Here is a 26,576-nt window from a genome sequence, read left to right as displayed (position 1 = left end):
GACACGACTTAGCGACTGAATAACAACAGTAATCAATATTACAAAACTTAAGAATTATCTAACATTCTGATAGCTCTCATTTTTAATGAAAAAAAGGCAAGTTAATGATAAATAAGGTATTTGTATGTAGATCACATAAATAGAGAAACTAAAATTTGGATGGAAGACAGAAAAATCTACCAGAATTCTTGTGAATATGTAATTTTTGTGGTCATGTAGCTTGCACCTATTAAATATTTTCCTGATTGCTGGTCTAGTGGATTTTCCTGTAGTCTAGGTGGGTTTGTGTTAAACCATCTGTGACAAGTGGTTTGCTTGAAAGGAGATTGGCTGGCATTAGGAATATTGTCTGAAAACTCAGCTTTTGCTTTGTTGGCATGTTCTCTAACAAACCTATTAACTGAAGTGCAGCTCAACTCAAGGAGGTTATTATTGTAAATATTTTTGAAAGTCTTGAGCAAGAGAAGACTAATTAGATTTAGTATGTGGATTTATACTTATATAAACAATCTGCCTATTTATGCCCAAGAAATGGCTTGATGAAAAGCCATTGTCATCCAGTAAAATATTTTTCTTGTCTAAAATATGTTGGATTTTTAAAATAAATAGAATCAAATTAATACTAAGAATTACTAAAAGTATAAATACTTATTAGTTCTAAAACTTATATACATTATTTCATTTGAAACTCAGAACAGTTCTGTGAATAAATTTTCCAAAGGAATCTGAGGTTCAGAGAAACTAGTCTTAAATCATAAAACTAGAGGAAGTAGCAGATCCAGAATTAAAATTCAGTTTTCTGGTCTCCAAGCCCAATATATTCTTATTTGCTGTACAGTATGACTTTAAAACATTTTTGAGTGGTAGCAGATAATACTATTTTTCTAAGTGAATCCTCATAAAGAATTAACCCTAATTCTTTTTTTAGTGTAACCAGTTATAAAGACTAATAACCAACATAGTCATTTTCTCACTTTAATCTTATAGGTGTGGTTTTATCTTATAGAGGTGGTTTTATCTTGTAGATGCCTTAGCTGCTAATTAAAATTTCTTTTTCATTTCTTTTTCATAAACTCTTAAAAAGTGAATTGTCCCCTACAATACTATGCTGCCTTATCTCAAGTGAGTTGACAACATAACTTGCTGTATGCCAGCCAGGTTCTTTAGCAGTTAACTAGGAAGGGATTTCTGGAGAAGGAAATGGCAACCCACTCCAGTATTCTTGCCTGGAGAATCCTGTGGACAGGGGAATCTGGTGGGCTGCTGTCCATGGGGTTACACAGAGTCAGACATGACTGAAGCAACTTAGCATGCATGCATCGGAAAAGGAAATGGCAACCCACTCCAGTGTTCTTGCCTGGAGAATCCCAGGGACGGGGGAGCCTGGTGGGCTGCCGTCTATGGGGTTGCAGAGTCGGACACGACTGAAGTGACTTAGTAGCAGCAGCAGGAAGGGATTTAAGACTTGTGTATATTAACTGACTGTAGAATATTGTGTTGAGACAACTATAAAAGTGATTAAAATACCTTTATACCTTAAATTGCCTGGAGAATCCCAGGGACAGCGGAGCCTGGTGGGCTGCCACCTATGGGGTCGCACAGAGTCGGACACAACTGAAGCGACTTAGCATTAGCATACCTTAAATATCTTATTCTCTACTAAACTAGTACCCAGAACTTTCTTATTTTTCTGCTTTGCTAAACTTTCTAATATTTCATTTTTCTCAGCTGTAAAATTAAGCAACATGCTTCAAATACTTCTAGACAGCTTTTTTGTTGAAACATCTTGATTTCCTCAGTTCTGTAGAATGAAAGGAAAATATTTAATCTATATAGCAAAATAATATCATATACTTTTGAGTTATTTTCTGTATTGTTTAGCAATAGAGATTGGAAGTAGATGATGTAAATTCTACTTTTATATTGTAATTCTTATACTTTTTTCCCCCCCATCTTTCCCCTTAGATTTCCTTCATGGATACATTTTCATAGCATTATTATGTGATGTGAGAAGTTTTTTTTTTTTGTTTTGTTTTGTTTTTTTGAAGTAACATGGATTTTATACTACAGAATCAAGAGATTGGCTTTATAGGAAAAATTGATTTATAAAGAGTGGTACAGGTTTTTATAGATAACCATGACAACATCCCATATGAATGGGCATGTTACTGAGGAGTCAGACAACGGAGTAAAAAATGTTGATCTTGCATCACCAGAGGAACATCAGAAGCACCGAGAGATGGCTGTTGACTGCCCTGGAGATTTGGGCACCAGGATGATGCCAGTGCGGCGAAGTGCACAGCTGGAACGTATTCGGCAACAACAGGAGGACATGAGGCGTAGGCGAGAGGAAGAAGGGAAAAAACAAGAACTTGACCTTAATTCTTCCATGAGACTTAAGAAACTAGCCCAGATTCCTCCAAAAACTGGAATAGATAACCCTATATTTGATACAGAGGAAGGAATTGTCTTAGAAAGTCCTCATTATGCTGTGAAAATATTAGGTAAGTAAAAACAGTAGAAGAATTAGAAAATGTTTTGCTGTTGTTTATCTTGCCTTAACATAAATGTGTATAGGAGGGAAGAGTTATATAAAGAATGTAAGTAGTAACAATTTGAATTCAGACCAGGATTAGTTTTTTTCTTAGAAAGGCCATATAACTTGTTTCCTGTTAGCCATGTAGAACTGGAGCATGTATCCTAAATGTTCAGGATATATGCTACAACATGATTTTTATATTTCATATTTGAAGTAAAAATTCCTATATAAGGCCTGATCTTTAAAGCCTTGAAATTCACATTTCATTTCAAACTCAAATTTTATATAAAAATTACTGAAAAGGAATTTGCAGATTTTAAATTTCTGATTTCTTTAAGGTTTATGAAATAATTTAATAGTTATTAATGAGAAAAACTTGGTGTTATTTCTCTGGCATAATACGCATAAAACATGGCTTTAAAGTCCCTATACTAACTATTCCTAAATTTCATTTTGTGAGGAAAGCCAAAAAACTACTGCTATGATATATTAATGGGCTTCCCAGGTGGCGCTAGTGGTAAAGAACCTGGGCCTGCCAGTGCAGGAGACATAAGAGATGCAGGTTCGATGCCTGGGTCCAGAAGACGCCCTGGAGGAGGGCATGGCAACCCACTCCAGTATTCTTGTCTGGGGAATCCCATGGACAGAGGAGCCTGGCAGGCTATAGTCCATAGGGTTGCACAGCGTTGGACACGATTGAAGCAACTTGGCATGCATGCACATGATGTATTTCTAGATATAAAAGAATTCTGTGATCAAACTTTGAGAACGGGTTAAATAAGTTAAACAGCTTCTTATTACAGTACTTCTTGTAGCCTTTAGAATACTAATAGGTATTGTGAATCTATAAGAGAGATTGATGTCAAATGGGTGTTTCCAAACTTAAGTGTTTTGTCGTTGAACTTACTGCTCTCTCTTCCTCTACACACAAAAGAGAGATCTCTGAACTAGTGTCAGTGGTGTACATAAACTTGTGTTCCGTTAAAACCAGGCTAACTCAAAGGAAGTATTTTTATTTCTTAATGATTTATAATTATAGATGTGAAAAGACAGATACTTCACTTTGGAAGGAGAGGGTTTTCATTGTTGTTTTGCCATTTATTTAAGTGTTTATTGAATCCTTTACTTGATGTTATAGCAGATGCCTTTCTGTGTAATTTCTACAATAGCTCTGTTAACGGGGCTCTATAATACCTATTTTGGAGAAAAAGAAATTGAACATCAGTTAAATCACTTGTTTAAGACTCCATGCTAAGTAGTAGGGCCAAGTTTTAATTTGCCTGATCTGGATATGCAGTTGTTTATACTGCAAAGAGCAAAGGGTTTAAGTGGAAACTGACATCCGTCCCGTTCTTCACTCACTGGACCAGAGCTTTGGCTACCAAGAGTGCAACATCTTTTTCTTACTTACTCAAAGTTACCATCTATATAAATGTACCATATACTATCTATCTGTATATAAAAGTACCTTATTTACTATCTGTGTATATAAAAGTACCATATGTACTATATATTTGTATGTATGTTTACCATATATACTAATTGCAGTCTAGAACATTTTCTGCTACATCATAACAACTGTTTTTTCTTTGCTATACCTTTACAAAGGATTCATATCTCTTGACAGAAAGCATTGTGAGTGTTTTTCTGTGATTTAAGAAATCATAGATATATTCAGTCATAATGAAGTGTGCAAAAAATGCCTAAATGGTAATAAAGAAAGGCATTATAGTAAAAACAGAGAGATTACGTATTTTAAAAATGCATTTATATGAAGGAATTTTATGCTGTTTTTTCTTAAGAGTTTTGTTAAAGTAAAAATATTTCATTGCCTCTTATTGGCATCATCTCATACCACTTAATTATATTTTATTAAAATACTCGCTAAATATTCTCTATGACTTGGAGAAAACTTACATTGTAATATATCCAACCCAAGCCTAGTTTGAGTCTTCTGGGTTTCTATTTAAATTTCTTTGAGATTAATGTATTTGTGCATTTACTTTAATTGAATTAGGCATAAATGTCCGTGTAGTAGACAAGACTCATGTAATCTCCATGAAGAAACAGAATTCACTTGTGGAATTTTTATTTATTTTCTTGCCTAACCACAGAAAACTGAAGACCTGTTGCTTGGTTTGTTTTTCTACAAGTGTAGTTAAAGGACAACTATATTTTCTTCTGACTTGCAACCCACTGTGGTTTTAAAAATTATCTTTGGGTAATCCTTGAACTTAAGGATGTTTTACATAATTTATTTTAAAGTAATTTGGAATTTAGTACCAGCTGTCTGTAAGTCATTTCTTGGATAAGGAGAATATTTCGTGTTTTGACAAATGAGTGATAGATTTAATTTTAATGCACTCAACACAGATGTGTTATTTGTAGGAGGCATGAAAAGTTACCATAAGTTATAAAGTTGTTTTTGTCAGTCAAATCTTCAGTTTTGGGATATACTCAGTTTTAAGTTTTGACTTTAAAATGAAGTATACTAGCTTTGTACCAGACATTTTTTTCCTGTTTGTAATTTGCTAACACATCAAACTACAACAGTACTCCCTAAAGTTGTATGAGTCTCTCTGCCAGTGTTTAGATTAATATGCACACGCCAGGAGACAACTTCTCAGCTTTTTTCACAACCAGAAACAGCAGCCTTGTTTTAAATGAGGCAAGGATGGGGCAACTGATTTATTTTTCTGAAAGGGAGCCTTCAGTTGCCAAATGATACATCGTCATTTATCTGTGAGTAGAGGAAATTCTCATTAAAGAATTGAAAATGTGACTGGAAAGATTGGATACTTTGTCTGGGTGGTGATTTTTTAAAAATATTTATAAATTTGGCAGTGTATAATATTAAACATGCAGGGATGGATTGATAGAAAATATTCGGAAAGGATGAACTGAATTTTCTTGTGTAAAAGCACTTAGAATCTTATTGAAAATTAGAAAATAGTGATGTGGGAAATTTAAATGAATAATTAATATTACTAGCATAAATTATAAGAATTTTGATACATTAAGGAGCCTTCCTTAAAATTGGCATGAGTTGTTAGAACTTCCTGTGAATGAAATATCATTGTCTTGTTCTCTTTCATAAGTAAAGATACAGACTACCTTGTGAGAAAAATCCTGAGAAGAGAGCAGAATGTAGGTTAGAGTAGAATGAGGGAGAACAGGGTCATCCTCAGATGTCTTTGTAGCTTTTGCTGTTTCATTGATTTTTGTAATCACAGATAACTGATTTGGGTCAGGACTCTGGACAAGTAAATACAGTAGACAGACTGTTTAAAGGGAGTAACTAGGAAACATTGCTGTCTATCATAGACATGACTCTGATTCTCACATTTGTGAAGAGACCTTCAGAAACACGCACACACCCACTCAACACACACCCATAGCAGGCTATAGGTTTTATGGCTGATAAGGAGATTCTTGAAATTTGTGATTAAGGGCTTTCTAGTTTTCACCAGATGCTGTTAGTGATAAGAAAAAATTTAAAAACACACACACACACACTGAGGGGAATAAAACTAGGATAAATAAAATATTTTTATATTAATAATACTGTGTTTCAGTCTTTATTAGTACCTACATATTTTTGCCAGGTGTCTCTGCATATTCTAACTATTAATGCTAAGTCAATAGTATTCTTGTATTTGATGTTATAAAGTAAAATATTTCTTCACATTTCTCTCTGATGTTATTTGACTTTTGGTTGATCATGGGATATACTAGAATTGTGCTGGATTGTGATGAGCTTTTTTTTTTATTGGCTTTTAAAATAAAGTTTATTTAGCAACAACAAAAAAATTCCAGTGCCAATAAACTTTGAGTTAATACTATTTCTGAGAAGTTAATTGCATTAAATTTTCGCTCAACTTCTATAAATATTTCCAAACTTTATTAGCCATTCCTTTGAGGGACTTTTTTTCTGAAAGTGAAATGGTTAAACCTATTGGTTTTAAGCTTAATATTTAAAATGTGGGGACTGTTTGATGATTTTTTGATTTGTTCATATTGCTAAGATTAGACATCTAGGTTGCTTCCATGTCCTTGCTATTGTAAATAGTGCTGCCTTGAACACTTGGGTACATGTGTCTTTTTCAGTTCTGGTTTCCTCAGGCTATATGCCCAATAGTGGGATTGCTGGATTGTGTTGTAGTTTTATACCTAGTTTTTTAAGGAATTTCCATACTGTTCTCCATAGTGGTTGTATTAGTTTGCATTCCCACCAACGGTGTAAGGGGGTTCCCTTTTCTTCACACCCTCTCCAGCATTTATTGTTTGTAGACTTTTTGATGATGGCCATTCTAACCATGTGAGATGATGATACCTTATTGTGGTTTTGATTTGCATTTCTCTAGTAATGTGTGATGTTGAGCATCTTTTGATGTGTTTATTAGCCATCTGTATGTCTTTGGAGAAATGTCTGTTGAGGTCTTCTGCCCACTTTTTAATTGGGTTGTTCATTTTTCTGATATTGAGCTACGTGACCTGCTTGTATATTTTGGAGATGAATTCTTTGTCAGTTGTTTCATTTGCTATTAAAGAATATACATTTTTAATGGATTGCTAACAGAAGTTTGGTAAATAATATCCAAGTCAAACCCAGTCATGTTATAGAGAGGCCCAGAGATTGAAATAGATTTTCCAGTGACATACATTGCAGCTAATAAGTAATCTAAGCCATAACCAGGACCCAGATATTCTGACCTCAAATTTAGTTCTTTTTCTTGCTCACCAAATTCGTTACAGTTTTGTCCAGAGAAAAATCATGAAATTTTTGTACCTGACTGAGCAGTAATCATTTCAGTGGTGTTTCTCCATTGTCCTATATTTGGAGCTAAGATGTTTGTTCTGTCTTCTCTCTCAACTGTCTTTGCTTATATACTTGTCTAGAATTTGTTTTTAATTTGTAACCCAATGTGTTAATGATTAATTACTGTTTAGGGTCTTTCAGGAGCTTCTGATTATTTTGAATAAATGCATTTTAACCTAGTCTACTAAAAACCAAAGCTCAGTGATCTGAATTTTATTTCCTTAAATATAAAAAGAAAAAGAAAAGACTACCCATCCCAACTTAAGCAAGGATTTCCTAAGTGGAAGTTCTAATTTCAATTCAGTGGATAGATGTACTGGAAACTGGTATAATTTCTTCATTTGTTGTTGTTTAGTAACTAAGTTGTATCTGGCTCTTTTCCAACCCTGTAGACTGTAGCCCACCAGGCTCCTCTGTCTGTGGGATTTCCCGGGCAAGCATACTGAAGTGGGTTTCATTTCCTTCTTCAGGGATCTTCCCGACCCAGGGATGGACCTGTTGTCTCCTGTATTGGCAGGCAGATTCATTACCACTCATCCACCAGGGAAGCCCCATAATTTCCTCATCCTCTATACTATTAAGTTCCTCGCCTGAATAGTCAGTTTGACTATACAGCTTAGGAGAAAAGAAATCGTTAATAAAAGTTCTCAGGAAGAAGTCATGAAGTTGGTTGAACTATAGAAGTTTCTGAGGATAGGTTAAAAGAATTGGTGGAAGAATCTTAATGCTTGAATAGGTCCCTAGAATCTATTTTCATGTGAGGTAAATGATAGCAATAAGTGAAGATAACAAAAGTAATCCAGGGGAGATGGTTATCTCCACTGCTTTTAAAAGATCTTCAGAAATGGAGATGAGCTTCCTTGAGTTAATTTTATTGTTTACCCTTCAGTTCAGTTCAGTCGCTTAGTCATGTCCAACTCTTTGCGACCCCATGAATAGCAACACGCCAGGCCTCCCTGTCCATCATCAACTCCCGGAGTTCACTCAGACTCAACGTCCATCGAGTCAGTGATGCCATCCAGCCATCTCATCCTCTGTCGTCCCCTTCTCCTCCTGCCCCCAATCCCTCCCAGCATCAGAGTCTTTTCCGATGAGTCAACTCTTCACATGAGGTGGCCAAAGTACTGGAGTTTCAGCCTTAGCATCATTCCTTCCAAAGAACACCCAGGGCTGATCTCCTTCAGAATGGACTGGTTGGATCTCCTTGCAGTCCAAGGGACTCTCTAGAGTCTTCTCCAACACCACAGTTCAAAAGCATCAACTCTTCGGCTCTCAGCTTGCTTCACAGTCCAACTTTCACATCCATACATGACCACTGGAAAAACCATAGCGTTGACTAGATGGACCTTTGTTGGCAAAGTAATGTCTCTGCTTTTAAATATGCTGTCTAGGTTGGTCATAATTTTCCTTCCAAGGAGTAAGCGTCTTGTAATTTCATGGCTGCAGTCACCATCCGCAGTGATTTTGGAGCCCCCAAAAAATAAAGTCTGACATTGTTTCCACTGTTTCCCCATCTATTTCCCACGAAGTGATGGGACCAGATGCCATGATCTTCGTTTTCTGAATGTTGAGCTTTAAGCCAGCTTTTTCAGTCTCCGCTTTAACTTTCATCCAGAGGCTTTTTAGTTCCTCTTCACTTTCTTCCATAAGGGTGGTGTCATCTGCATAATTCTCCAGAGTCTTGGGAATCTGAGGGTAGAATTTTCAGATAGAGCAACTCTTAGTGATTGCTTTCTGTTACCTATTTTAGAGTCTTCATTCTGTTTCATTTTAGGTGGCAGGAGAGGGCCAAGAGGAAAGGGAGCATTCAGGGGATGGATTTGTGGACTTCTGTGTGTATATTTAGCTGATTAATTATCCCCAAACCAAATGTCAGTGGTTTTTCTTAGTTTTAGATAATATACCTTTTCTTTCAACATAAATGATCAAGATTTAGCTATTGTATGAAATGTTAGAGCAGATGATGCAAACTTAATGTTTATGGAACATCAAATAAGAGGAATGGATCAGACTGCAGGACAAGGAATTTGAACTAGATATAAAGCTCTTGCTTGTAGGGAAGTTGTTGCAAACTAGAATTTATCAGCAAAGCCAGATTTGTTATGTGCGCGTTTGTCTGCCCCTCTGTGCAGTGTCCCTGTTTCTGTCTGACCTCTCTCCTGCCTTTTTGTGAGTACTGCTCTGCCTCAGTGCTTCCTTCTTTGCTCACTCCCTACTCTACAGTTGTGCCGTTTTTTTTTTAGTAGCCCTGTAATTCTCCATTTATGTCTCTACTTCTCTGCGTAAAGAACCATGTGGTTCTTTTTCTTTGTGCTTATTGTGTGTGGGAGTGAGGAAGGGAGCCTCTGATCTGTGTATGGGGAGATCTCCCTTCTGTCTATAGTCTGTACTCTGTTGTTTATCTTCACCATTATTGTAGAAGTAGGTACGTATTTGACAGGATGGATTTAGCTGCATCTGATTAGATTTTTCATATTTCCTCTGGAATTGCGCAGAATTTCAAATAACTTAAGTGGTTTTTGTTTAAGTATCATATAATCTAATTACTGTGTCAGACAGTGGAACATTTCTTAAAGTGTGTAGAAAATGTGCTGTTCTTGAGTAACATGAAGTGCTTCTAAAGATATACAGTATAAAAACAAAGATTTTTAAACCTACAACAAAATACCTTTCGAAATTAATAATTTTTTTATGAAACTAGAATGAATGTGTCAAAAATGAGAATCCCTGAGTAGATAATGCTAACAATTATTTTTCATTATGACATCATACTTAATATCAAAGAAAAGACCTTTTATCAGAAGTCCGTTCAGAATTGTCTAATAAAATTCATTATAATCAATATTTTAAGACTAATGGTATAGATAGATATTTGTTGCTTGCTATGTGACTTTAAAACTTTATTGGACAGAAGCAGCATAATTTTTAATGTCTGTTAAATTTATAAACTGATGAAATGAATGTTTCTTTATAAATAAGTTTTTATCATTTACTGTTTCATATTTTCTCTTAGATATTTCTTTAACTACATATGGTTTAGTTCATATCTTCTGTCAAGCTACTTATAATGAAGTTTTAAGAACTTCTGAGTGTTTGGTAACTTAATCTGTTCTGTTTATTCATTAAACATTTTTAATGGAAATTTATTTGAACCCAAAGCATGAGTGTACGTGAGGAAGCTTTCTTGCCTAAAAATACGATCTGGAAACTTTTCCAGCTAAATTGGCCATGAAAGCAGATATGGAATTTATCTGAAAACTGTCCACATAAATCACACTTATCAAATTTGCTGTCTAACTTAGTTACCCAGGCTGGTGCTACACAAAGATGTTTTTACAGTATTTCTCAAAAAGCTACATGGCCTCTACATTCACAGATTGCAGTTTTGGTTTCTTTTGCTGAACCTTCACAGTGTACTATCTAGCATATTATTGTGATTATGTTAGAATTGAAATAAAATATTCTGAGAAAATACTTAAAGCACAAGACATTTGGTTAAAATAGCAGAAATAAATGCAAAAGTACTGTAAAAGTAGCATTTGGAGGGTGCATTATATGTGCGAACATAAACAAACACAGTTACCTAGAAGAAATTCTGTCTACAGATACATGGTAAAGTAGCATGTCTAAGCACCTCTAAATGCTAGTAAGTGTACATTACGTGATTCTGTGTTAGGTGAGAAGACATCTCAGGTCAGCTTTTCTGAAGCAGATGAATGACATATCACAATTAAGCCCTAAAATCTAAACAATAATAATAATAGTGATGTTTATCTTTTTAAAATCCCTTGGTGTGGCAGGAAAAACATTTCCTTGGAAGTCAGAGAAAAAGATTTCTTCACCCAGGTGCCATTTTTGTGGGTGACTTCATTTTCTCCATCTGAAGAGATTTGGTCTGAACTATGTATGTCTCAGGTTTTGGTGGTTTTTCTAAATTGGGAAAAATTTGTCAGATTTTAGGAGGATTAAAATATATGTATTTATGCCTATAATATAGTTATTGTTCTATATCCTTCTATTCAATATTGGCAGTGACCAATGTGAAATTCAGGCCAAATTTGTATCAGGCCACCTGATGTAAAGAGCCAGCTCATTGGAAAAGACCCTGATGCTGGAGAAGATTAAAGGCAGGAAGAGAAAGGGGTGGCAGAGGATCAGATGGTTAGATAGCATCACCAACTTAATGGACGTGAATTTGAGCAAATTCCAGGAGACAGTGGGGGACAGAAGAGCCTGGTGTGCTGCAGTCCATGAGGTTGTAAAGAGTCAGACATGACTTAGTAACTGAACAACAACAACAACACATATTTGTAGGTTTTCAATAATGGTTGGTGATATTTTATTGTAAAAGCTGAGCTTAAGTGCAGGTGATCTCAATGTAGTCTGGCAACATTAACTAATGTACTAAGTCTGAAGATAGCTTCTAAAAAGGGATAATTTCAGTGAAAACAGTTTTTACTAATTAAACAACAAAAAATGTGAGTAGGACTTCGTAAAGGTTAATGGAATTGTAAAGGATAATAATTAACAAAATTAAATTGGTCTTGATGACCTTCAAAATTTGAACCCGAAATCCAGTGAAATTTGTAATTTCTGGCTCATGGCATAGTCCTTAAGTTCTCCCAAAAGTCTTTACTTAAGTAAAGTAAGATCTGTCCTATCCCTATAGATCTTACGTTGATCCCTGATTTCCTGAGAGAAAGACATTTCCAGTTTGATCCTAAAATTTTTTTCCCTGGATTTTAAACTGTCGTGGATGGTCTTTATGTCTTTGAATTCCTCAGTATGAGCACAATTTGGACAGATTAACCAGATTTTATCTTTCTCTGGAACCGTATTCCTTACCTGAGGTCCTATCAACATGAGAAGGCTACTCATTTCTTAGAACTTGAAAGCAATCATCCCTTTTGGACTAACCACAAAAATTGCCTATTTCCTGTCTGTGCAAAATCTCAGCATCTCAACTATTATCTGATCTCCTGAAATAAGGTCAGTGATCTCTAGTTTTATCTCTCATTAAGCCATTCCTAGTTTAGATTCAGAGAAGGCGATGGCACCCCACTCCAGTACTCTTGCCTGGAAATTCCCGTGGACGGAGGAGCCTGGTAGGCTGCAGTCCATGGGGTCATGAAGAGTCGGACACAACTGAGCAACTTCACTTTCGCTTTCCACTTTCATGCATTGGAGAAGGAAATGGCAACCCACTCCAGTGTTCTTGCCTGGAGAATCCCAGGGACAGGGGAGCCTGGTGGGCTGCCGTCTATGGGGTCGCACACAGTCGGACACGACTGAAGCGACTTAGCAGCAGCAGCAGCAGCAGCAGCAGCAGCAGCAGTTCAGATTATCCTACCTTACTGTTCCTATTTCCTTGGGATATTTACTTATATTTAAAATATTCTAAAAATGAAAATTATATGCTGTGTTTACCACAGAAGTCAAAAACAATAAAAGAATTTGTCACAAAGGAGTAAGTAGAATAACTGTAATGCAGACACAAAAATTCAGTACAGCAATCAAGGTTATTTAATATAGAAGAAAATGGGTTTGGGTACCTTAGTTATTCCCAAGTATATCATGTCTTAAAATACTACAGCTACAACTGCACAACTGCTGTTAATAAAGTGTGTAAATCATTGGTTCTTGAGAATACATAATCAATTTAAATATATAGGCATAGATATATAATTAAGGATGACAGGGGATTCTGATTGTGTTTAAGGTAGAATTCAGGACATAAGTATCTTTGTAAATTTCCTTGCTGATTCTCATAAATATCTTTGATTAAAAATCCATTGTTCTGATATAGCAAGAAAACTATATTCAGTATGTTCTACTTAAGCCTGCAGGGATATTTATAAAATCTGTGTAATTCTGGTCATTAAGGAAAAAAAGATCTAGCAGAAAAGTGGTCAAAAGATAAGCAGAAAATTGAGGAAAAAAGAAACATAAATGACTGTTCACCTTGTGAAATATATTGAAACTCACTACTGGATAAAGAAATACATGCTTTCCTAACCAGATCACCAAAAATGAAAAATTTGGTCTGTTTGTAGAAACATGCACTCAGGTTTTTTGATGGTAAGAGTATGAGTTAGTACAAAACTATGGGGGCAGTTTGGCAACATGTATAAAAGTTTTAAATATTTTTATTATCTGATAAGTGAAAGTTACTCAGTCGTATCCAACTCCTTGCAACCCTGTGGACTATACAGTCCATGGAATTCTCCAGGCCAGAATACTGGAGTGGGCAGCCTTTCCCTTCTCCAGGGAATCTTCCCAACCCAGGAATCAAACCCTGGTCTCCCACGTTGCAGGTGGATTCTTTACCAGCTGAGCCACAAGGGAAGCCCTAATAAGTAATTTTATGCTAAGAATTTATTCTGTAGACATTGGAAAATATCAGATTGCAAAACCGCATTTATAATGTGGTCTCTGTGGTTAAGACCAGCATTTTTTAAAGGTCTGAAAGGCTATATAGTATAACAAAATAGCACCAGTAGTTATAGCTGAAAGGTATGACTACAGATTAAAAAAATTTTTTAATGTCCATATTTTAATGTCTTTGTTGGTGGCTTTGGTACATAGAGGTTATGCAGAAATACCTTTGCCTCTAAAAATTTAACTCTCCCTGGGCTTGAAGAGACACAGTAGGGAGATTGTTACCTTCTGGGCTGACTAAATTTGCTTATTGATTTGTCAGCAGTGAGATCTGAAGCTTCTGATTTTCTCATTGCCCTGACAACCAGGCTAAGCCCCTTTAAACAGTAAAATTTTAAACCGAAATCCCATAATCTACTCAGAAAGATTATAGTCTTCAGGAGAGTATAGTCAGCTACTTTGTTGATTTTATAATTCTTTTTCCTTTTAAGATATTTAAAATGTCTTCCTGTTTTACTCTAAAGATACTTTAAGGCTATTGAATTCTTCCTACTCTGAGAATTCTTTATATACTTAGGTAATTTCTGTGGTAACTTCTTGAATTTGATGAAATCTGATGTTCCATATTCTTCCCAGCACTGCTTTATTGATGTACAGTTGGCAAAAAAGTTTTACGTATCTAAAGTGTACAATCTGATGTAAAATATACCACAATTAAGTTGATTAACATATCCATCACCTCACATATTTACCTTTTGTGTGTGTGGTGAGAATGCCTAAGATCTACTCTCAGTACATTTCAAGTATACAATACAGTATTATTGACTGTAATCACCGTGCTACCCGTTAGATCCTCAGAACTTATCCACCTTAAAACTGACAGTTTGTACTCTTTGATCAACATCTTTCAGTTTCCCCTATCTATATTTTGTCTACTCTTGTAGATAAATCATTAACTTGATAAATCAAGTTAACTAACAGTTAATTATTTAGTTCCGGATCGCAACTTCTTAGGTTGTTCAGATGACTGTTTTGACTTTCTGATTTTTTTCCTGTCTTTTTTTGAAGAGGGCTACATTTTAAGTTACTAGAGAACTTTTTTTTTTTTTTTTTAAGAACTAAAGCAGTTTTGATTTGGGGTGTGGGGTGGAAGATGGGGAACTTCAGAAGAGCTGATTAGAAGAGCTATTCTAATCTGTAAAATATTAAACTATTTAGTAGTAGGATATAAGAATTAATAACCTTTCTGCAAGCCCTGTATGAGGAAAACTAACAAAGACTTAAACCAAGAGGTTTTTTTTTTAATTATTATTTTTTCATGGGACTATATAAGACACAGATATACACAGACAGTACCTACTATTAATGTTTTTTCCAGAATCATTTACAGTTTTAATTTTAGACAGCATCTTAATAGGTTTTTTCTTTTTGGATACATAGGAGATAGTGAGGAGGCATCTTAAAAATGGTTTTGTAGCTCTCTTGAAGTCAAAACATTTTTGAAAAAGTAATGAGCAAGTTTTTGTCATGTCAATATGAGTGTAGACTATAATGTTACTTGAAGATTTCAGTTCTGATAAACCAATGGACTAGAAACAGACCCTGATATAAGAATGTGGTTATATCATAAATCAGTGCAAAAGAAGAGATTATTCAATAAATGATATTAGAATAATTGGTTAACCATTTGGAAGAAATGAAGTTCAAATTTCCCCTCAAATCTATACCAAATTAATTCTAGATGGATTGAAGTTACCTATGGAATAGAAACCATAATAAGTTTTAAATGTGGGTAAACATTTAATGATCTAGGAAAGTGAAAGTGAAAGTTGTGTTCAGCTCTTGTGACCCCATGGACTATATATATAGTCTGTGGAATTCTCCAGGCCAGAATACTGGCGTGAGTAGCCTTTCCCTTCTCCAGGGGATCCACCTATTCCTGTGTGATTTCTCTCACTGTTTCTGTGCTTATAAACTTAATGACCTAGGGGAAGAAGTTTATAAGCATAGAGACAGTGAGAGAAATCACACAGGAATAGGTGGATTATTCTTAACACATAATAGCCAAAAATATCTACAGTAAAGTTACCACAAATAAAATTAACAGACATAAAAATTAGAAAACTATTTCCCACAAGTGTGACAGAGTATATACATGAGCACATATCTACCTGTTGAGGATCAGAGAAGAGGCAACATGTGGTTCTTATCCATTTTGGAATAACCTCCTTCAAGAAAAATGTATGTGCTACATATGGACACCAATAGGAACATGAAGACATACACATGCCCCAATTTTTCAGTATCATCTTAGGAGACTCATATGTTCATAAGAGTTCTGTGGACCGCAGAAGAAATGCTTGGTAAATATGAGTAAGCTTCAACATCCCTGTTAAAGAAATGGAAGGGTTTTAAAAATGATAATATTTGAATATTGGTAATGGGATGTGAATTAGTAAAACCTCCCTAGAAAACTCTTTGGCTTTTAAAATGTCAGAATGGTATTTTAAAATGCCATTTCTTGAAATTATTTTAAGGAACATCAGAATCTCAGACATATTTTTACACAACAATGATCATTATGTACAGAAATGCTTATTACTTACACTGCAAAAAAAAATTGGAAGCACCCTGAATGCTCGATTTAATGTAATGGTTATTATAAGTTACAGTTTTAGACATGTAATGGAACATCAAGGAGCCGTTGTATATGTTTTTGTAAAGACTTTGATGATGTGGGAAAACTAAATGTCCTGTTAAATGAAAAAAGGAAATGCCATGAGATTTTTTTAAAGTTATTTGTAAGTGATGGGACTATTGGTGGTTTTAAATTTTTTATTCATTTATGTATTCTACCCCCTTATTTATTTTTATAGTGATATATATTTTACATAATTAAAACACTTGAAAAAATGTACTTGATTCTGTTGTATAATTTTTAAAGAGTTTTACTTAAAAATCAGTAAAATGACAGTGATTTGACACTCAAAAAATAGGTAAGTTTTTTTTTTTTTCCCAAAACTTATTGTTATTTGTTCAAGAAATTTTATCTTAAGACACTTGTGGAATTAAGACAAAATTAATTTTTGGATACCTTTTCCTTCTCCTACTAGAAGTGGAAGACTTGTTTTCTTCACTTAAACATATCCAACATACCTTGGTAGATTCTCAGAGCCAGGAGGATATTTCACTGCTTTTACAACTTGTACAAAATAAAGATTTCCAGAATGCGTTTAAGATACACAATGCTGTCACAGTACACATGAACAAGGCCAGTCCTCCATTTCCTCTTATCTCCAATGCACAAGATCTTGCGCAGGAGGTACGTATTCTGAACATCTCATTGACATATGCAAGGTAATAGTTAGTGGTAGTGAGGCAGTATTCTTGGAAAATACTGCTGTGACTCTAAGGTTCATTAGAATTAATTACTACTGATCACATGTTGATAATTTATGTGTTAGGAAAAATTCACTTATGTGTATTTTATCCTGGAAAAAAAGTATACTTAGTTCAAAAATAAGACTCTGTTCCATGAAAAGAAGAGCATTGGTTCTTATATTTGTATAGTAAGAGGAGTATTTGTCTAAATTGCTAAAGGGGAAATTTATTTTAATACTTTTAGTATGGTTTTATTTTAAGCAATATACATTGTAAACTGAGATAAATCAGTACTGATGAGATTAAATTATGTTAGATAATCAGGTATTATAAATATATAACTTCTAAGATTTGTTACTTGTATTGAATACATATGGAACTCAATATATATTTAGAAACATCCTTTTCTAGGTGCCAAAACTAGAGAACAGGCTAGTTCTGATGCTATCATTGCTGTGATCTACTTGTGGTCAAATTGATTAATCTCAAAATTATTATCTCTTAGTTTTGATAGAGGAATTACTTTAAAAATTATTTAAAATAACCATAAGAATTGTTAGAGATTTACTGGATTCCTATTTTAATCATGAGCTAACTTTTATTAAAAATTTATATATTAATTTATTTCTATATGTTTTCATCAATGGTGATATTTTTGGTTTTGTTAATCTGCATTGTTACAAAGTGCTCTTTTTGGTACTGGAGTAAGGAAATAGAAAAAGGAGGAAAATCAGAGATGTTGATAATGAGAACATATAATATTTGAGGAAAAATAGCCCACAGAGAAAATTTTAAATATTTATGGTAGAAGAAAAGATTGAACATAATTCAACTGAACATACAGCTCATGTGATTAGAAATTAGAAAGGGAAGTAAATGAAAACAAAAAGGAATTAAATTACATAAATTTAACATTAAAAGTTTCCTTTTTTTAGAGAACAGGAAAATAGAGAAACCATTGACAAGTTAGATTAAGAAAAAAACACTAATAATGTTAGCAAAGATAAAAGCATAAATTATAACAAATTATAAGTTTATATTATTAAGTATGAAAGTGCTATCACCTGGGTTGTTTTTGTAAGAAAATAAAAATTGCCAAAAGTGACTTACAGATACCTGAAAAAAGTAGTAACAGTAGGTAAAATTGAAAGGTAGAAATCTACTCCTCAAAAAACTGCCAGACCCAGATAATTTTACAAACTCCTTCAAAACATTAGGGAACATATAATCCTTATGTTAAATAAACTGTTTTCACACATAAATATTGACTATTTCCCATCTCATTGTACTTGGATAATATAATCTAGATACTAAAAACAATAGTAAACCAGTATACTATACTGGTGACTATGTGTGTATACACACACACACACACACACACACACACACACATACATATATATATATATATATATATATGACTTCCCTGGTGGCTCAGAGGTTAAAGCGTCTGCCTGTAATGTGGGAGACCTGGGTTCGATCCCTGGGTCAGGAGGATCCCCAGGAGAAGGAAACGGCAACTCACTCCAGTATTCTTGCCGGGAGAATCCCATGGACAGAGGAGCCTGGTGGGCTACAGTCCACGGGGTCACAAAGAGTTGGACACGACTGAGCGACTTCACTTTCACTTTTCATATATATACACGTATATATGTACTTGGTGACTATACTCACCAAGTAGAGGTCAATTCATTTTATGAACATTAATATAGAAATCTGAAAATATGAGTAACTCACATCTAGAAATATATTAAAATAACAATTTACTGTGTGCTAGGTAATAAGCTAAGCAGTTTATATGAATTATCTCAATCTTTTAAGAACCATGAGTAAGGAAACAGGCTAAAAAAAATTCATTATCAAGTGGAGTTTATACTAAGTGGAAGAATTCTTGACTTGAGGAAAATTTTTAATATAATTCATTATAGTATAGTGGTTATTCTATCACTCTCATATACATTTATCTTGTTAATCTAACTCTAAAATGTCCTCTCTGATTTAAAATGTAGTTACATAAATGTATGGTTAAAAATACAAAATAGCAGCATAACTGTTAGAATAGCTTTTCTCTCATATGGTCATTATTAGTCTATTTTATAATGTATTTGCAGAAATTTTCAAGAAAGAAATGCCTCATTCATAGTCATAAATAAAAATGCTATCGTCAATCATGGTAAGATTGAAAATTCTGAGAAAAAACATTTTAAAAATGATAATTCTCTTCAGTGCTTTTCTGTCTTACAAATAGTTTTTACAATTTTAAATCCTACCCTTTAAAAAAATCTGTACAAATGTCATATTATCTGTAACCTAGGAATAATCTTTGTTTCTTAGGTACAAACTGTTTTGAAGCCAGTTCACCAGAAGGAAGGACAAGAATTAACTGCTCTGCTGAGTGCTCCACATATTCAGGTAGAAAATGGACAGAGCATTATTTTTGTGGTTTTTCCAGCATTCAGTATCACTTTGAATCAGTTTCTTGGACTAACAAAGAGCTCAAATATTATGTAGCCTATTTTGATTGTTGTTGTTGTTTCGTCACTCAATTGTGTCCAACTCTTAGCAACCCCATGGACTGCAGCACTCCAGGCTTCCCTGTCCTTCACTATCTCCCAGAGTTTTCTCAAACTCATGTCCATTGAGTCGGTGATGCCATCCAACCATCTCAGCCTCTGTCGTCCCCTTCTTCTCCTGCCTTCTGTCTTTCCCAGCAACAGGGTCTTTTCCAGTGAGTCACCTGTTTGCATCAGGTGGCCAAATATTGGAGCTTCAGCTTCAGCATCAGTCCTTCCAGTGAATATTCAGGACTGATTTCCTTTAGGGTTGACTGGTTTCATCTTGTTGCTGTCCAGGGAACTCTTAAGAGTCTTCTCTAGCACCACAGTTTGAAGGCATCATTTCTTCGGTGCTCAGCTTTTTTTTACTGTCCAGCTCTCGCATCCATACATGACTACCGGAAAACTGTAGCTTTGACGGAAAAACCATAGCTTTGATTGTTTACATCACAAAGTAATTATTGTTGGATTATATACTTTTCTACTTAAAATTAACTACATTATTTTTGAAACAACTTACTTGCAAACTTCTCTTTTTTGGTTATGTTTTTATGTAAATTTTAATTATAATCTTGGACCCTTAAAGTGATTCTGTTTTTATGAAGTTTAATAAGCATTTTAGACTTTGATAAGTCATTCCAGAGTATTCCCTAGTGTAACTAACACATGTTAGTTGCCTAAAAAAGATACAGAGCTGCATCTGTACTTCAGTTGGAAAGTTTGGAAACAGATCTGAATATATAATTAATTATACCACTTTTAAATGTATAATGATCAGGATACTTTGTACATGATTAGGTAAAAATCTCTTTACAGAAATAAGTCATGTTGTTACTTTAAATGCTTTGGGTTTCTTTGAAACAGGCACTTTTACTGGCCCATGATAAGGTCGCTGAGCAGGAAATGCAGCTAGAGCCTATTACAGATGAGAAAGTTTATGAAAGCGTTGGCCAATATGGAGGAGAAACTGTAAAAATAGTTCGTATAGAAAAGGCTCGAGATATTCCATTGGTAAGTGTTCCACACCTCTGATACGAGATCCTTTCTGAGATCTGTATAATTGAAGACCCTTTACATTTCTGGTAGTTTCTCTCTTTTGAGGCTGATTTTTTGGAATTCTTTTATGTTCTTGCTCATACTCCTTATTAGGCTGAGAAGAATTTGTTCACCTTTTCTCACCCATAATTTGATGAAAAAATAGGTTTTGAAGTAATTGGACAAAGAAGGGACAAGTAATCTGCTTCATTATTCTTCTAACTTTAAAAAAAAAAAACAAGTTAGAAATTGTGATCATTTCATTCAATGTAATTACTAACATACTTGACATGTATTTAGAAGTATGCATTGTTTAATGTTAATATTTTATAGTTCTTATATGTAAATGTTTTTTCTCTTAGTCTGTTGTTATTACCTTAATTTTGTTCCTTTTTATTTTTGGAGAAATATTCTTGAATCCTAAGGTCTTAAATTTTCTTGCATAACATGGTACATGAAATAGGGACTGTATTTTATTAAAAGGCAGTTTACGTAACAAGGTTTTATTCCCCACCAAAAAAAAAAAAATGGGGAAAGTTATGACAAATTTTTAAAATAAAGATTCAGGAGAAAAGTATTACAAACTGTCTACTTTTAAGCTTTATTCAGATTTCCATTTTTTGACTATATATTTCAGTTGTGCTTCTGATTTGTATCGTAAATATTTAATACATTTTAATGTGGATTGGATACAGCTATAGTATTTAATATTTTGATTATTAGCCAGATTAGTATTCATCGCTTCATCATATTTTGAATTTAAAAAGATTTTCAGTTACAAGTCATGTTCACTAATTGTACCTAAATATAGTATAACCATTTGAATAGCATCTACCATATAAAGAACAAATTTGATTATAGGCTTTCACTTTATTTTTGAGCAAGTGCATTTTTATGCTGTTGTATGCTTCAAAAGTCTGATTTTAGAATTTTAACAAATAGAATGCTTCCGAAGCAGAAAATGTGGAGGAAATGATCAGCTTTCAGACTTACTGCCATGGTTACTGTATGTAAATAATTTTTTTTCTCCAGATAAATGAAGGCTAATATTGTTAACTAGAAAAGTAAGAATTTTAAAATGAAATAAAAAATGCATTTAAAAAAAAATTTGACTTGAATTTTTTTTTTTAGGGTGCTACAGTTCGTAATGAAATGGATTCTGTCATTATTAGTCGGATAGTTAAAGGGGGTGCTGCAGAAAAAAGTGGTCTGTTACATGAAGGAGATGAAGTTTTGGAAATTAATGGCATTGAAATTCGGGGAAAAGATGTCAATGAGGTTTTTGACTTGTTGGTGAGTTGACACGGGTAGAAGAATAATTGATACAGTCTCAAAAATTGTTTCCTTCAGTAGACTTCAGAATAAAATATTTTAAAAGCATTTTAAAAATAATTTAAGATATCTATATAATTTCTAGCATAATTTTCACATATAATTATTTCCATAATATTTACTGCTGCTAAGTCGCTTCAGTCATGTCCGACTCTGTGCGACCCCAGAGATGACAGCCCACCAGGCTCCCCCGTCCCTGGGATTCTCCAGGCAAGAACACTGGAGTGGGTTGCCATTTCCTTCTCCAATGCATGAAAGTGAAAAGTGAAAGTGAAGTCGCTCAGTCGTGTCTGACTCTTAGCAACCCCATGGACTGCAGCCTACCAGGCTCCTCCGTCCGTGGGATTTTCCAGGCAAGAGTACTGGAGTGGGGTGCCATTGCCTTCTCCAATAATATTTACTAGTAGCATTTTATTCTTACGGGGACACTACTAATTTTATTTATACTGTTAGGTACATTTTATTTGCCTCTGAAATCACTAATAATAACTCACTAAATCATTCAAAATATATGTATTAAGTGCCTCCTATGTGCTAGCTGCTAGGGAAACAGTAACAAAATGAAGTTCATACCCTCATGACTTTTTTGTTCATTTTCTTTATTATCTACAATTGATTGTTGTTTTTTTTTTAACAGTATTAGATAATAACAATGGTATAGCTCTACACTGTTCACTATAATAGCCATTTGCTACATGTGCTAGTTATTTCTATTTAAATTAAGTAAAATTTAAAATTTAGTTCCTCATTCATGTGTGCATGCTAAGTTGCTTCAGTCATGTCCAACTCTTTGCAGCCCTATGGGCCATAGCCTGCCAGGCTCCTCTGTCCATGGAATTCTCCAGACAAAAATACTGGTGTGGGTTGCTGTGCCCTCCTCCAGGGATCTAACCCACATCTCTTACATCTACCTGCACTGGCAGGTGGGTTCTTAAACACACTAATGCCACCTGCAAAGCCCTCAGTAACTGCATTTCAGATGTTCCAAGAGCAGTGTGTTACTAATGGTTATCATATTACGGTGTAGATTAAGGAACATGGTATTCTGCAATTTCAGCCCACTGATCAGAATTCTGTCATCTCAGAAAGTTCTGTTAGACTGCTAGTATAATCAGGAAGCAATTTAGAGTCAACTTTTGAGGACAGTTTATGATCACCACATATATACTCATCAACCACATTTATAGTCTTATTTACTTAATATCAGTTGTTACATTAGAATTTCTCCTATCTGCAGACATCTGTTGTCAGATTTAGAAAACATCCTCACATTCTTATTTTTACCCAGTCCCATTTATTGCTTTGGTAGCACAAAGTGCCATTGGTTATTGTTCTTAGATCTTGTTTTATTGACCGCTATCTCTAGATTGAGTACTGTTTCAGTACCGTTCCCTACTATGTCAGGACCATAAGTGTGATTACTGTCTAGGCTGGAGGTATCTGAACAAGGCAGGCAGTGGTGTACAATTGTCCCTTGATATCCAAGGGGGCTTGGTTCCAGGGCCCCCCATGGGTACCAAAATCCATGGACACTCACGTCTCTTACATAAAATGGCATAGTATTTGAATGTAACCTACACACATCCTCTAGTATATTTTAAATAATCTCTGGATTATGTATAATACCTAATACAATATAAATGCTATATAAATAGTTGTCTGCAGATGGCAAAAACAAGTTTAGCTTTTTAGAATTTTCTGGGATTTTTTTTCATCTGCAGTTGGTTGAATTCACAGATATGGAACCCATGAATACGGAGGGCCACTGTACTGGAAAATAATAAAGAACCTAGCAGTAAGACTATGTACAGTTAAAATATAGAATGAATGACAGAGACAAAGCATCTAGGAAGTAAGAATATTTGTATATTTGCATCACTTTTCTAATCCTAGTGACGATTACCATTTCAAATTCTACTGTACTAAAATCGATGTATGTCAGAGTAGATAAGCCAGAAGTGCTGTAATATCTTCCAGCCCTTCATTGTGGAATCGTCCTAAACTTAAACTGAATGGAAGACAGAAACCCAAGACTTAAGGGCCAAGTGGCCTTCCCCAGTGGACCAGAGGACCAAAATTGTTGCATGCCATATGCCTGGGTAGCTCTAATATAATGGAGTCCACAAAAGGGGTAATTTGTGCTTCCTGATAAAATGGGATTCATCTTTACCAGTTTCTTTTTTAAGTTTCCTTGAGGTTCCAGTATAGTCCAGCTTAGGAACTGTTGATCATAAGATCATGAAATGATTTTCATAAATACAGCTTTTTAAAATAATGTGCTTTTTCTGTTGCAGTCTGATATGCATGGTACTTTGACATTTGTTCTGATTCCCAGTCAACAGATCAAGCCTCCTCCTGCCAAGGAAACAGTGGTAAGTGATTTTTTTTTTTAATGCTCCTTATTTTATGATGGCTACTGTTTACATTTTTCTTAATTAATAAACTTTATTTTTTGAGAGTAGTTTTAAGTTCACAGCAAAATTGAGCAGAAAATATAGAGTTCCCACATAATTCCTGCCCCCACACACGCACAGCCTCCCTTGCTGTCAACATCCCACATCAGAATGGTGTATCTGTTACATTAGAGAATTTATGGTTTCATTGTTACCCAGATTCATAGTTTACTTTAGGATTCACTTTTGGTGTTCTATGAGTTTTGACAAATGTATAATTACATACATCTACCATCATAACCTACAGATAGTTTCATTGCCCTAAAAGTCCTCTATGTTCTGCTTATTCATCACTTCCTCCCCGCTTGACCCATGACAACCACACTGTCTTGACTGTCTGGTTGTAACTGTTGCTTCTTGACCTGCATATGATTTCTCAGGAGGCAGGTAAAGTGGTCTAGTATTCCCATCTCTTTAAGAATTTTCCAGTTTGTTGTGATCCACACAATCAAAGGCTTTTTCATAGTCAATGAAGCAGAAGTAGATGTTCTTCTTGAATTCTCTTGCTTTTTCTATGATTCAGTACATGTTGGCAATTTGATCTCTGGTTCCTCTGCCTTTTCTAAATCCAGCTTGAACACCTGAAAGTTCACGGTTCACATACTGTTGAAGCCTAGCTTGGAGAATTTTGAGCCTTACTTTGCTAGTGTGTGAGATGAGTGTAATTGTGCGGTAGTTTGAACATGCTTTGGAATTGCCTTTCTTTGTGGGATCTTAGCTCGCTGACCAGGAATTGAACCTGCACCTACTGTATTGGAAGGCAAAGTCTTAACCACCAGACCACCAGGAAAATCCCCTCTTCTCCCTATAGGAGACTTAATAACTTTCTAAGACTGGGAGCATGACTGAAGTCTCTTGATTTTGGGGGTCTGGGCTGGGAGGATAGAGATGTAGTTTTAGGGGGATTTAAAGACTTAGCAGAATACTAAAATCATAGTTCAGGGATACAAAGCATAGAATTATCCACTAGCCCAGTAGTATTAATAATTGAAATATTAAGGGTCCCAAATAGTTTTTTTCCTTACAATGAATATCTACTTGATCCCATTTGTGTACTAGGCACTGTGCAAATAAATGATCGTTTTACAGTAATGAACATGTTTGGGGTAAATATAGTTTGGTGTAAATGTTGAGATGGAAATCAGTGAATATAAACACTGAGAATAAAAAAAGAGGTGTGGGATTGATTATATAAGGTTGGCAGGAAAGGCCTCCAGGAGAAGGCAACGTGAAGCTGACACCTGGTAGGATGAGATGAAGCCAAGCCTGTTAACTTCCAGAAGAACTTTCAGGTATAATTTCCAAAGAACTTTGTGTTTGGAAAACCCGTGGGACTGGAGCCAAGTGAGGGAGTAGAAAGGTGGGGAGAGAATTCTAAGAGATGAGTCTAAGAGTCAAGTAAGTCTTGGCCATGGTAGGGAGTTTGGATTTCAAATACAGTAACATCTGATTTGTGTTTAGAAACAAAACTACTCTGGCTGCTGGGTAGAAATTGGATTAGTAGAGCCAATAATGGAAGCAAGGAGATTTAGGAAAGTGTTGCTGAAGCCAATATAAACTATGATGATGGCTTAAATTTCTATGATAGCAGTGGCAGTGGAGAAAATTATGCAGGCTGTGTTCTGGAAGTAGCAATGACAGGACCTTTTAATGAATGTGAAGAGTAATGGATAGGCAAGAAGCAAATATGCTTCAGCAACTGGATGAATAGTGGTGTTGCTTACTGAAGGGCAATGTGGAGGAAAAACTGGTTTGGGGAGAAAAATCGAGAGATACCTGAGAGGCATTCAGGTGTAGATACCAAATCCATAGAATTAAATACGTTGTTGAGTTGCTAAGTCATGTCTGATTCTTTTGTGACCCCATAGACTGCAGTGTGCCAGGCTCTTCTGTCCATGGGATTTCTCAGGCAAGAATACTAGAGTGGGTTGCCACTTCCTTCTCCAGGGAATCATCCTGACCCAGGGATTGAACTGGCATCTGCTGCGTTAGCAGAAGGATTGTTTACCACTGAGCCATCATTCTGTTATTCTACAGAGAGATCTAGGCTGTAGTTGTATTTATTGTGGGGAGATCAGGTCAAG

At 35.0% G+C, this 26,576-nt stretch overlaps 1 protein-coding gene across 7 annotated transcripts in view; it reads left to right on the top strand.

Moving 5' to 3' along the window:
* The window catches only part of PALS1 (protein associated with LIN7 1, MAGUK p55 family member), a 78,982-nt gene that overhangs the window by 31,998 nt on the left and 20,408 nt on the right, over positions 1–26,576 (top strand). For 4 of the 7 annotated variants that reach the window (XM_006041813.4, XM_044924822.1, XM_044924821.2 and 1 more), the window contains exons 3-8: positions 1,966–2,504; positions 16,850–17,058; positions 19,452–19,529; positions 20,537–20,683; positions 21,839–22,000; positions 24,334–24,411. In XM_006041813.4, coding sequence (XP_006041875.1) covers positions 2,138–2,504; positions 16,850–17,058; positions 19,452–19,529; positions 20,537–20,683; positions 21,839–22,000; positions 24,334–24,411 — 1,041 coding nt within the window. In that variant the 5' untranslated portion in view covers positions 1,966–2,137. The remainder of the gene's footprint in view (positions 1–1,965; positions 2,505–16,849; positions 17,059–19,451; positions 19,530–20,536; positions 20,684–21,838; positions 22,001–24,333; positions 24,412–26,576) is intronic. The other 3 variants (XM_006041815.4, XM_025295327.3, XM_044924820.2) reach the window with 1 other exon arrangement.

The sequence above is a fragment of the Bubalus bubalis genome, chromosome 11, assembly GCF_019923935.1.
Source record: "Bubalus bubalis isolate 160015118507 breed Murrah chromosome 11, NDDB_SH_1, whole genome shotgun sequence".
Lineage (NCBI taxonomy): Eukaryota > Metazoa > Chordata > Mammalia > Artiodactyla > Bovidae > Bubalus > Bubalus bubalis.
Note: the sequence above shows the minus strand (reverse complement) of the source record. Positions and strands in the feature narration are given on the sequence as shown.